Genomic DNA, 12,734 nt, shown 5'->3' on the forward strand with positions numbered 1-12,734 from the left:
ATAATAACAGTGAAGTTACGAAGAATAATTTAAAAATAAAATAAAATAAAACAGACCTGACTTTGGAGGGGAAATTTTGAAAGTCAATCTTTGAAAGTAGAAACAACTACAAAGCAAATATACAAAATTTGATCCGCGTGTGGAACCACTGTCTCCTGGGGTAAAACAGGATGGCAAAAGCAGTCACAAAGAATCCTCTCTAAAAGAAATCAAGCAACCCAATCGAAGAATACAAGTGATATCTTCCTTTGTTCAAGACAAGAATAAATAAAACTAGTGAGCCGTTTGGCAAATTTTATTCTATTTATACAAGCTATTACCAACTCATCTTTAAATAAATAATCAGCTAACTACTAATTATTGCATTCACATTACCATTCCACTCACCAACAAAATGCTTAAATTTATTTGGAAATTCTGTGCCTTATGATTCATGAGGTTAAAAAACTTTTTGGTTGAAAGCTTGAAAGTGCTCACAAAAATGGGAAAAAAATAAAAAACATTTTGAATGGCCAAGTTTTCTCAGTTTTCATCGTCCTTCACAAAGATCTTCAGAGAAAACCACGGTCCTAGAAATGTTGTCATTGTCAAAGGCACTTAGACCAGAGTAAGGACCTGAAGAGAACATCGAAGACGTTCCATCAAATTCAAAAGTGCTAGAGGACTGTCTTAGGTTGGGTCGTGCATTGGATGAGGCTAACACAGAATCATGGTATTCTGTGACGCGCTGCACCATTTTAAGTGATTGTACCACTTCACCCATTGTAGGTCGTTGGTTTGCTTCCGGAGCAACACAGGCCGCAGCAATAGTGCAAACACGTACAAAATCTTCCTTTGGATACTCTCCCCCAAGTCTTGGATCAGCAATCTCTTCCAACCGCTCCTTATCTCTAAGGATTGGCCTAGCCTGAAAGGAAAAATGAACTTATTAACTACCTACTTAATGTAAAAGTTTAAAAGTTTCAAAGGATGGATTTGAATTAAATTAAATCCTCGACATTTCCTAGTATAAATATAGCAAACATGGGAAGATGCTCTGAATTTGACATAAGTAACATGTGACTAACAAGGTATGGAACTAACCCAAGTAACAAGGTTCTCTTGTCCAGTTGGCTGTGACATATCCACAGGCTTCCTACCAGTAAGCAGTTCCAGCAAGACAACACCATAGCTATAAACATCACTTTTAACAAGTAGGTGCCCAGTCATGGCATATTCAGGAGCTACGTACCTACATAGAAGTTTAATTTAACCTTACAAAATTAAATTATATGCAAATAACAAGTCTAAGATAGAATATATCAAGACTAACCCAAATGTCCCCATGACACGAGTAGACAAATAATTAGATCTTCCTTCAGGTGCTTGCTTAGCAAGACCAAAATCTGCAACCTTAGCTTGAAAGTTGTTCTCAAGCAGTATGTTGGATGCCTTGAAGTCTCTGTGTATTACACAGGGCTGTGAGTCTTCATGCAGGTATGAAAGTCCCCTCGCAGCATCCAGCGCAATCTTCATTCTGGTGTCCCAATCCAAAGGACAGTTGATTCCCAAGGGACCTGCCGGGCCAAATCAAGGCCGATTTCAATTTAGGGCATAAAACACGTTTTGAGAAAACTATACTAAGAACAATAAGTCAATAATAGAACAAAAAAAACATGTAACATTCAATGCTAAAAAGCTGAAACCATGATTCGGAAAATTCCATTACCATGAAGCCAAGCCTCCAAACTTCCATTAGGGACAAGCTCATAGCAAAGTAAATTTTGTGATGAGTCACGATTAATGAAGTATCCCACTAGTTTTACAAGGTTACGATGATGCAACCGGCTAAGCATCTCAACCTCAACCAAAAACTCTTTGTCACCCTGTTGCCCTCCACTGGTAAGCCTCTTAATTGCTACAGGAGTACCGTCATTTAAGACACCTTTAAAAACTCTACCAAACCCTCCTTCTCCAAGTATGCTCGCTGCTTCAAAATTGTTTGTTGCTTCTTTAAGCTCTTCATAAGCAATAAAACGTGTACTAGTTGGGTGGGGAAGAGAACCCACAGTTGAAATTGCACTCTCTGTCCTTGGCTTTTCTGCATGAGAGAAAACATTAGTAGCAGGGACAAGTGCAATATAGAAGCCACACAAGATAATCTTACATACTACCTTATTGTTCAAAAGGTAAAAACATGTAGGATGAAACCTATGAAGCATGGACACCTCTCTTATTTAAAGTGTCGCAGTGTCAGACAAGTTTCCAACACCGACACTCTGCGACACTTGTCTGAACGTGTAAAACACTTCTAATTAGGCGCCTAATTAAGAAAATATTTTTTGTTGGCTTGGACACTTAGGCTGATACCTCTACACAACTTGGACACTTGAGCCGATACCTTCATATGGACGGACACACACTAATATTATTAAAAAATATTCATTTTTAACTTTTAGATAAATCAGCTTAAAATATAAAATAAAATATTAAAAAATATTGTCTCTTGGCTTTTTTTGAGGCTTGTTATCATAGAAAAAACATAGAAGGTTGGTTTTAAAAGGTGAATGTTCCATCAATTTAGATCTCTTGTTCTGTTACTCATTTCATTTCATTAAAGTCTCTCTTTGTGTGTGTGCACATATGTGGTGTCAAAATGTTTGTGTATATGTCATGTCTGATGTTGCTCCAAACAGACTTCAAAATGTGAGAGTGGTGACAACTGGAAATATTCATTGTATAAACATCTAGGATGAAATCCTAATGAAGAAACAAGTTTCTCAACAAAGTAAAAATTAAAAAAAAAAACTCTGTAGGCCTAATTCAGGAGGAGATTCTCAATAATTTCAATTAAGTAATTTTTATCTTTTAAATACTCTCTCCCCCTGTTTTCCTTTTCTATAACACGTAGTTTTACCTTTAAATGGATTAATTTGCCTATATTTAATGTTTATGTTCTGTAATTACGGGCGCTATGATATCCAAATTGTACAAAGATAGCAAAACATAATCCACAGTTATCCATCATTACTAGGTTGTTTAAGGAATCCAAAAATATGTCATATAAAAACAGAACTAAAATTATAGATATTTACCAGTGTCTATAGGAGGTGTGTTTGCTTTTGGCAGGAACGTACATAAACAGAATATAAGTACAGATATGATAGCAATGAAGATTATGCCAATAGCAATTCCAAGAATAAGAAACAAATTTGAATGCCTTCCTCTTTTCGGAGAACTCGATGATGATGTAGCAGTAGGTGAATGATGCAAAGGTGTATTCACAGGTGATGCAGCTAAAGTAGGAGCTGAAACATAGAAAGATATGTTAATATACACAAGGGACTTGTTTCTTTATTCTCTTGGTTCAAATAAAAGTAGAAAAAAGTATCTGACATTAAATTAGATAAAGACAAAGGCTTTGAAGTGTATGTAATATTAAATATTAAATTCAAACTGCATATGTAATCCACCAATATAGACAGATAAAACACATAAATAGTGGTTACATATAGTACACCCTTTTAGTAACATACACACCACTATTCAAATTTACATTTAAGAATCAACAAAGCAGCAAAAAAAAACTTTCATAAGCATCATCATTGTCTGTTGTTCACTGCTAAAATACAAAATCTATGAAGAATTATGTAGATACAACAGTCATCAGATGTCGAGAGTAAGCAGACCCTTTATGCATAAACATAATTTTCTCTTTACATTTCACATTCAACAAAGCAGCAAAAGATTTTCAAAAGCATCGACATTGTCTTCTGTTCACTGGTAAAATATAAAATCTATGAGGACTTGTTTAAAAAGTTATCAAATGTCATTAGTAAAAAAATGAAATAAACATAGTGGAGATGAAATAAAAAAGATGACCCCTTTAGCATAAACATAACTTCTCTTCTCCCTATCACTTTGGCAGAAATAATGAAATAAAAACAAGTGGAGATGAATAAAGGCGAAGCTTTAACAAAAAGATTTATACATCTCCCATTTGTTATCTATACTAAATACAAATATAGACTACCTATGTTATCTATACAATAATAATCTCTCGGTTATTTCCAGTGATCAAGGACACCAAAGCACCATTGATTAGTAATAACATGTCTAAATACAAAGGCTCAATTACCTTGAGAAGGAGGAGGTGGTTCAAACCACGTTAAATTGAGAAGTTTGTATCCACCCACTAATCCAGGGTTTAGTTGAACCTTATGCATTGAAAGCGAAGAGTTTATTTTAGAAACTTCATTGGCAGAGAAACTGATGCCTTTATGTGGAGTAATATTCATCGATATATTTAATGTTGATAAGCTGAGTACATAAAAGTTTATCAGCTCAATCTGGGTATTTCGCAACCCAAGCTGGGTAGCTAATTCATCAAGAAAATCATTCCAATTAGGATTTTGAGAGACATTTGAAAGAAAAAGGTCTAGCTTTATGGGATATGCACATTGGCAATCCTTACTGCCCCTTTTCAGCACCATGTCTTGTTTACAACAATCTGGCAAATAAAAATAAGCAACCGTGTCAGTATTGATTTCAGGTTCCAAAGCTCACAAAAATCATGAAATATAATGTAATGTTTATAACAACAACAAAGCCTTATCCCACTAAATATATTTTAATGTTTATATTCAAGATAATTTGCTATTTAAGGACATGCTAGATTTTCTATAAGGGGAAAAAAAGTGATGACTTACTAGAAGCATAAGGAGACAATGGTGGCTGGGCCAAAGCGGAAGGGCCTGCAGCTGCAGTAGAATGCACAGGAGCAATATGAATATCTTTAAAGCCAGAAATTGGAGGTTTCATTTCACTCTTCTTGAATAGTATGGATAAATGTGAACTTGCAGGGGGGTGACCATTACTTGTGAAAGGACCATATGAAGGAGGCTTGACTGGTGACAGTGCAGCAATTGGTGCACCATGAGAAAGCACATGCTTCGACACATGGAGATTTGCTGGTAGAGGTAGATCATGAACAACAACAAAGGGCAAAGGTGATCCAGAATCATATAAAGAAGGGGGCTCCATTGTTTTATCATTTTCACCAGCCTCAATCACAAATACCAAGCAAGATAATATAAGCATCCATTTCTGCACCAAGCCTTGAACCTTTTTCAATATACCTGCATCATTAGCAAAAGGACAAAACCAACTATTAAGAACACTTCACTAACTGCAAAGTGCAAAAAAAAAAAGATAAAATAAAAATAAAAATCACTTTAGAAAAGCAGGCTCTGAACTGAATTGTGATTGCTTCTCAATTAAAATCAGTGACAATAGGCAGACAATAGGCAAAGTTGTATAATAAGTATATTTCATTTAATATCAGGATAATGTTCCAAAGTTTGAGCTCGTCATTAACCTGCACATGCAAAAATAACCTGACCAGGTTCTAGCATTTCGCTCCTTCTGGTGACCTTTGAATTTGGGTTGGTTAAATTTTCAATTTGAATAACTATTTTACCATTCAAATACTTTTCAAAATGAAAGGAACAAAATGAGATACTACCATGTAATCTTTCCAGTCATTCTTCCCTCATCTTTATAAAAACTAAAAAAATTACAACTCTCTTAATTGCAAGATTGAAAAAGTTTAACCTCCCTTCCACATACCCCTCGATCCAAATATCAAAAGATGGTTAGCACGAACTGATTATAGAATGAACAGAACCTCAAGTAGATCCTATCTAAAAGGTAAAACAAATCTTGTATCTGGTTATCCGAGTTTCAACAATTGGTTTTCTACGCATTCTTCAATCACAGCCTCACAGGATCTAGCGGCAACTGACAAGGCCAATTATACTGCACCATATTAACAAATTTTACAAGATTAACTACAGAACAAGCTCTAGTCCATTCAGCACAGAATAAAAAACTTATACACTCTTCCTGTTGCAATTTCCAGTTGAAACTTGAAACCAAAGCGCCTATTGATGATTGAGCAGCATTTCTCAAGAGGAAATGACAGCACACGCGAGACTTCAAATTGTAACTCTCTCAGGTTTCTTAGTTACTTGAACAAACCAAATAACTCAAAACAAAGCTCCGATTCCATAATCTAGCGTCTTCCAATGCATACTCGTTCGTGTAAAAAACTGAAAGAAAGCGTAAATCAAAGAAAGGAAGAAGAGGCGAAAACGTATCATTACCAATTGACATGACAGACGCCGTTGATTGCCCCCTAACGGCTCAGATCTAGGGGATTTGGACGAAATCAACGGCGAGAGATGGCTGAAGCAACACTAGGAGCAAGTAATAGCTGAAAAGAAAGGTGGATCCAAACCCGGAATTTTCTTCATCGATAATATAGTTCCGAGTTGAGACAGTGATCTCCGAGTCAAGCTCGCCATAGCTGAGTCGAATCGAAGAACCGTGATTTCGAGCGGAGATGTCGTTATTCCAGTGGGTAGTCCAGAGAGTGGGTTTTTCTCTTTTTTAAATAAATAAATAAATTGGGTTCAAATGGTTTTCGGCCTCGCTTTATTTTTTGGTTGCAGAGATGAGAGTGGGGTTTGACTATTGACTAGGCTGCTGCGTGATGGGATATCGCGGTGTGGTGTCGGTAGTGCATTCATAATAGTAATGGATTGAGACTTGAGTTTGGTTTCATCTATGGCATAATTAGGTAACAAATACATGCCATAACATAATTAACATTATAATTGTCATTGGCATCACGTTTCTTCTTCGGTTCTTTTACTCCGACCAGAAGTAGGCATGGATTGGCTTTGGTGAGTTTCTGCAATGCTTTTGATGGAACCATTCAGGTTGAGTTGCAAAAATCACTTGCTAAAATAAGAAAAGATAAAATATTTATATATCGTGCGTGACAAGCTTTAAATGGAATAATCGAATAACCCCATGTCTAGATTCAAACTTTCAAACATAATTACACCTAAAGAAGTACATGCATTGTCTGAAATTGTTTTAATTCCGAAACCGATCCATGCATTGCACATTGGGTAATCTTCAACACAATCCGCTGAACACAACTCAAGTAACATATGTTTATGTTTGGATCAAAATTTGTAAACCGAGTTTGCATAGGTAACCAAAATCTTGCTTTTTGTAAAACAGTGTTTTTAGGCACAATTTTAATATGTAAATTATTGCATTAGCTCTTTGTTTCAAGCAATTGCACCATTGTAAAATTAAATTACATTTGTCAAACAAAAAATTACATTATAGAAAAGTTTCCATAATGTAGTAGTGATTCCGAGTCACGTTTTTTCAAAAAATACATTTAAAAAATTAGTGTCTAAAGAGAGAAAAGAAAGTGAAAGAAGCACCACTTTCCTAACGTAATTCTGGGGTAAAATTTTCTGCACTTTCCTAATCTATTCTGAAATGTAATTTGTAATAGGAAGTACAAGAAACAATAAGAGCAGGAAACAACAATCGTAATTCTGGGCGCAAACTGGCAGGCCCAAATACAATGCGATCCTTGAGATGGCCCAGTTTCGTATTCCCCAAATTAACGGGCTCCATCGGTTCGGGCACCCGTCGTCATCAAATTCTTCCTTAAACCAGAAATCGACCACGGTGGTGCGTTAAAATCACTGGTCGCAACGTTCCACTCGCGAAAGCGCCAAATCCCAACAATACCCACACCTCACTCACCCTAATCCCCAAATTCCGTTATTCAACTTTCCCCCTCACCACCTCCTTCACACCTCACTCACCACGGTGGTGCGTTAAAATCACTGGTCGCAATTTTCCTCTTCCTTAACCGCACCATGTCGAAGAGGAAGTTCGGATTCGAAGGGTTCGGCATAAACCGCCAATCCACCTACAGCTTCGAGCGATCCCAGCCCCCTCAGCGACTCTACGTCCCTCCCTCCGCGCGCCACGGCCACGACCACTACGAAGACACCGACATCGACAACATCGACTTCGACGACAACAACAACGACGACGGGAGCAAGAATAACAACGGTGGCGGCAACGACGACGACGACGAAATCGACCCCTTGGATGCCTTCATGGAGGGGATTCACGAGGAGATGCGGGCTGCCCCGCCGCCGAAGGAGAAGGCGGAGGACCGGTACCGCGACGACGAGGACGACGATCCCCTGGAGAGCTTTCTGAAGGCGAAGAAGGATTTAGGGTTGACTCTCGCGTCCGACGCGCTGCACGCTGGGTATGATTCCGACGAGGAGGTTTATGCTGCTGCCAAAGCTGTGGATGCTGGTATGATTGAGTATGATTCTGATGATAACCCTATTGTTATTGACAAGAAGAAAATTGAACCCATTCCTGCTCTCGATCACTCTTCCATTGATTACGAGCCTTTCAATAAGGATTTTTATGAGGAGACACCTTCAATATCAGGTACTTCCACTATAACCCTGAAAGTCTTTTAGTTTTAGTTTGTGTTTGGATTCACGTTTCATTCAGAATTACATTCAAATTCCCAATAAAGTGATTTTAGATAAATGTTTACATGTTTGGTTTTATGTTGAGGGATTGATTATAGGTCTAGAATTGATTTTGAGGTGAAGCAACTTATGTAGCTTTTGCGGGAAAAAAAAATATTTAAGTTTAACTATTAACTTGCTTTTCAAATTTCAAATAAAAACATGCAAATGTACATTACATCACTTCAAAATCAATTTTGCAAATGCTCACTCAAACACACTGAATCGCACTGTTATAATTTATAACTCTTTTGTTATGAAGTTTTAGTGGTTTAGAACGTGTTCTGTTTGTGGAACTGTGAGCATGGAAGAGAATGTCATTGAGTTAACCGAGATTGAACATCTGGCATTTTTTTTTAAAATTTAATTCCAGGTATGAGTGAGCAGGATGTAAGTGAATACAGAAAGAGTTTGGCTATTCGTGTATCGGGTTTTGATGTTCCCAAGCCAATAAAGACATTTGAGGACTGTGGGTTTCCTTCGCAGATTATGAATGCTATTAAAAAACAAGGATATGAGAAGCCAACATCTATACAATGTCAGGCTTTGCCAGTTGTGCTTTCGGGCAGGGATATCATTGGTATAGCAAAAACTGGTTCTGGTAAAACTGCTTCTTTTGTGCTTCCTATGATTGTGCATATCATGGATCAGCCTGAGCTTCAGAAGGAGGAGGGGCCTATAGGGGTCATATGTGCACCTACCAGAGAATTGGCGCATCAAATATATCTGGAGGCCAAGAAATTTGCAAAAGCATATGGGGTGCGTGTCTCTGCTGTCTATGGTGGAATGTCAAAACTTGAACAGTTCAAAGAACTGAAGGCGGGATGTGAGATAGTTGTTGCTACACCAGGAAGATTAATAGACATGCTGAAAATGAAGGCATTGACGATGATGAGAGCAACTTACCTGGTGCTTGATGAGGCTGATCGGATGTTTGATCTTGGGTTTGAGCCGCAAGTAAGGTCAATTGTTGGGCAGATTAGGCCGGACCGCCAAACTTTACTCTTTTCTGCAACTATGCCTCGAAAAGTTGAAAAGTTGGCCAGGGAAATCCTTTCTGATCCTATTAGAGTAACTGTTGGAGAGGTGGGGATGGCAAATGAAGATATTACTCAAGTTGTTCATGTAATTCCTTCCGATTCTGAGAAATTGCCCTGGCTTCTGGAAAAGCTGCCTGAAATGATTGATCAAGGTGATACCCTAGTTTTTGCTTCAAAAAAGGCTACTGTGGATGAAATTGAATCACAATTGGCTCAAAGAGGCTTTAAAGTTGCTGCCTTGCATGGTGATAAAGATCAAGCTTCTCGTATGGATATTTTACAGAAGTTTAAATCTGGCCTCTACCATGTGCTAATTGCAACTGATGTTGCTGCCCGTGGTCTTGACATCAAGTCAATTAAGTCAGTGGTAAACTTTGATATTGCAAAAGATATGGACATGCATGTCCATCGCATTGGAAGAACAGGCCGTGCTGGTGACAAGGATGGGGTTGCATACACTCTTATAACTCTGAAAGAAGCACGGTTTGCTGGTGAATTGGTCAATAGCTTAGTTGCTGCTGGTCAGAATGTGTCTGTGGAGTTGATGGATCTTGCTATGAAGGTAACAATGCCTTCCATGATATTCTTTGATTCATCAATCTGTACTGATGCCTATGCAACTTATTTACTTCTTGTAGACTATCCTATCTATGTAATTTTTTCTGGTTCATGCTAATGTAGGTTTTTTAGAATCTTCTATTCATCCTTGTGTGATACTTTTGTAGATTTTATTTGTTGGTTTGTTGTGACTTGTGAGTGTCTGTATAATAATGCTATTTGCATGCCAAGAATTTAATTATTAATAAGTTTTACTTGACAAAGTTATGAGTTGAATTAATGCTGGTTGAGGTAGTTTAAGAGGCCAAGTTCATCAGAAACTAAGGGACTGTTTGTTTTCTATTTTTTGAAAACTGTTTTCTATTTTTAAAAGCAAGAAAACCAAAAAAAAGAAACCTTGTTTGAACTTTGATAAGATTAGTTTTTTAAATTTGTTTTCAAAACTAATATTTCTTTTAGTTTTTGATAAAAAATCATAACCTCTTTAAGTTGTTCTGGTTTTCTACTTTTTCAGTTTTCTATTACTCAAGTCCTTCCTTGCATTTTCATATCTTCTTCCCCGCAATTCTATTCTGTAAAAATTAAATATATTAGTTTTATTGGGTTTGCCTATTTGAAATTAGTTTTTCTATTTAATGATATTTTGTCTTGTAATTCAATAGGACGGGAGATTCAGGTCAAAACGTGATGCAAGAAAAGGAGGTAAGATGTGACTTGCATTATTATGACTGTAGAATAATAATTTTGCTGAGCAAGAACTCGATGTAGAAAAGATATGATGTTGCTGCACACACCAGTTTATGAATTTGTCATGATATTTGCAAGTGCTTGTTTGGAGAATCTGTCTCTTAACATGGTTTTTATTATGCAGGTGGAAAAAAAGGCAAAGGTAGAGGTGGGGGTGGCAGAGGCGTGCGAGGAGTGGATTTTGGCTTGGGTATTGGATATAATTCTGAGTCAAATAACGCACCATCTACCACAGCTCCCAGTCGATCTGCTGCCGTAAATTCTCTGAGAACAGGAATGATGTCACAATTTAAGAGTAACTTTGTTGCTGCTTCATCAAACTCTCAGAATCAAGGATTCGGTAGCAATACAAGCATGGCTGCTAATAAGAGACCAGCACTCCCTGGTTTTGTATCCGGTGGATCAATTGGCGGTGACATAAATACTTATCAGAATACTGCTTCACCCAATCCTGCTACATCAGCGGTAAATTCCACCAGTCAAGTTTCTGGAGTAAATCCTGGTCAGAAGAACACGAACAGGTCAGTTTTCTAAGTTGAACTTGCTGCATGCTTATCTTAATACATAATTTGGTTGCTGATATTCTTGTTTCTTTGGCTGCAGTTCTAAACCTAAAGAAAGGCGGAGGCCATCAGGTTGGGATAGATAGTTTGTTGTCACATTGAATGACACCACTGTCAAATGTATCAATGTTCCTATATTTAGGTCAAGTCAAGAATTGATTTTATTTGTATAAATAATGCTCCAGTTTTCAATCACCTATATTATTTTAGCTTCCAAGATGTAGAAAGGTTTGAGGTTTGTTTGATTCTATTTTTGTTTTTGAAAGCAGTATTGCACAACTAAAATGCCTCTTATCCTACGAAGCACGTTTCGATTAAATGGATAATCATTAGTATGGATAAGGTAATTAATTTTTATTTTTTTTGTGTGTGTGAGAGAGAGAATTTATAAATATTGTATGCTTTTATTAGTAAAAAATATTTATTTTTTGATAAACAGCATTTCCATGGGTGTAAATTATGTTGAAATTTAAATATCATGTATTTAATATATGATTTTGTAGTTATTAATTATCTATGAAAAATGGTATAACTAATCATTTATGTTTTTTTTAAAAAAAATTTAAATTATTATTTAATTTTTATAATTTTAGAATTAATGTTTATTTTATATTAAAATCTCAAATTTTAAATAAATATTTTAAAAAATAAACATATGATGATTTTTTCCTTCATATAATTGATAAAGTACCAATTAAAGCTGAGTTTAAATTTCTTAATCAAACTGTTGGATTCAAGTCTCGTGACTAAAATACGGAAAACGTTATTAAACATGATAGATAAAGTTATAATTATACGTGAAGATTAATTTTTATAAAATAAATAATAGATATTTTGTATTATTGTGATGTAAATTTTTTCTCACTTCTCCCCCCGAATGTTTTCCTGTATATCTTTAAATATTTTTCTTATTATCAATAATGTAATAACATATCATTAGTTTGAGTTTGAATTTTTTATACAAATCTTAAAAATAAATTCAGTAGATGAAAAAATATAATCTAAGAAATCATATTAAAGATGATGAGTTAATTTTTTTTTAGGAATTAATTTGTGTTAAAAGTTGATAGATATTTTGTATTAATAATATGGTGGTCTAAAATTACAATTGATAAAATTATAAAATTTTAATTTAAAATGTAAAATTTCTTTTCGATATTTTGTTTCTTAGCTTCTTTTTATATTTAAAATTAAATTATTTTATATATTAAGTTTATTATAATCTTCATTTTAAAAAATTACTGCATATTATGAATGTTTTAATCATCAAATGGTAATTGCACAATATTTTTTTCTTAAATACTCATTTACATTAAAATGAACTTACATGTAACAAATTAAAATGATCTTTAAAGAAAATAAGAGTGTATATTTTAAAATAAAAGAAGTAAAAAGTGTATTCAAACATCTAAAAA

The 12,734-nt window shown here is 35.6% G+C and overlaps 2 protein-coding genes across 3 annotated transcripts; one reads left to right on the forward strand and one right to left on the reverse strand.

Annotated features, from left to right (window-relative positions):
• Positions 1–377: 377 nt before the first annotated feature.
• Positions 378–6,782, reverse strand: LOC100775615 (proline-rich receptor-like protein kinase PERK3). Of its 2 annotated transcripts, XM_006604683.4 has the most exons (9): positions 6,144–6,706; positions 4,857–5,117; positions 4,689–4,739; positions 4,118–4,489; positions 3,075–3,287; positions 1,709–2,080; positions 1,313–1,556; positions 1,084–1,231; positions 378–907 (listed from the first exon to the last, which is right to left on the reverse strand). In XM_006604683.4, exons 1-9 carry the CDS (start codon positions 6,151–6,153, stop codon positions 530–532), a joined length of 2,049 nt encoding a protein of 682 aa, XP_006604746.1. In that variant the 5' UTR covers positions 6,154–6,706; the 3' UTR covers positions 378–529. The 2 variants fall into 2 exon arrangements, with proteins under 2 accessions (XP_006604746.1, XP_003553670.1); XM_003553622.5 differs by having other exon boundaries at positions 4,689–5,117; positions 6,144–6,782.
• Positions 6,783–7,276: 494 nt separating this feature from the next.
• LOC100814854 (DEAD-box ATP-dependent RNA helicase 24) lies at positions 7,277–11,493 on the forward strand. Its single transcript, XM_003554506.5, has 5 exons — positions 7,277–8,325; positions 8,785–10,013; positions 10,672–10,711; positions 10,881–11,277; positions 11,360–11,493. Exons 1-5 carry the CDS (start codon positions 7,731–7,733, stop codon positions 11,403–11,405), a joined length of 2,307 nt encoding a protein of 768 aa, XP_003554554.1. The 5' UTR covers positions 7,277–7,730; the 3' UTR covers positions 11,406–11,493.
• The last annotated feature ends 1,241 nt before the right edge of the window (positions 11,494–12,734 follow it).

This window comes from Glycine max, chromosome 19 (genome assembly GCF_000004515.6).
Source record: "Glycine max cultivar Williams 82 chromosome 19, Glycine_max_v4.0, whole genome shotgun sequence".
Lineage (NCBI taxonomy): Eukaryota > Viridiplantae > Streptophyta > Magnoliopsida > Fabales > Fabaceae > Glycine > Glycine max.

What these genes read in the sequence shown, in the direction of transcription:
- LOC100814854 (XM_003554506.5), top strand. Translation starts at nt 7,731, where the DNA reads ATGTCGAAGAGGAAGTTCGGATTCGAAGGGTTCGGCATAAACCGCCAA. An exon ending in GGAGACACCTTCAATATCAG is followed by an intron (nt 8,326 to 8,784) that starts GTACTTCCACTA and finishes ATTTAATTCCAG; the next exon opens with GTATGAGTGAGCAGGATGTA. An exon ending in GGTCAGAAGAACACGAACAG is followed by an intron (nt 11,278 to 11,359) that starts GTCAGTTTTCTA and finishes CTTTGGCTGCAG; the next exon opens with TTCTAAACCTAAAGAAAGGC.
- LOC100775615 (XM_003553622.5), bottom strand. An exon ending in ACCACCTCCTCCTTCTCAAG is followed by an intron (nt 3,288 to 4,117) that starts GTAATTGAGCCT and finishes TCTATGTTTCAG; the next exon opens with CTCCTACTTTAGCTGCATCA. An exon ending in CGTGTCATGGGGACATTTGG is followed by an intron (nt 1,232 to 1,312) that starts GTTAGTCTTGAT and finishes ACTTCTATGTAG; the next exon opens with GTACGTAGCTCCTGAATATG.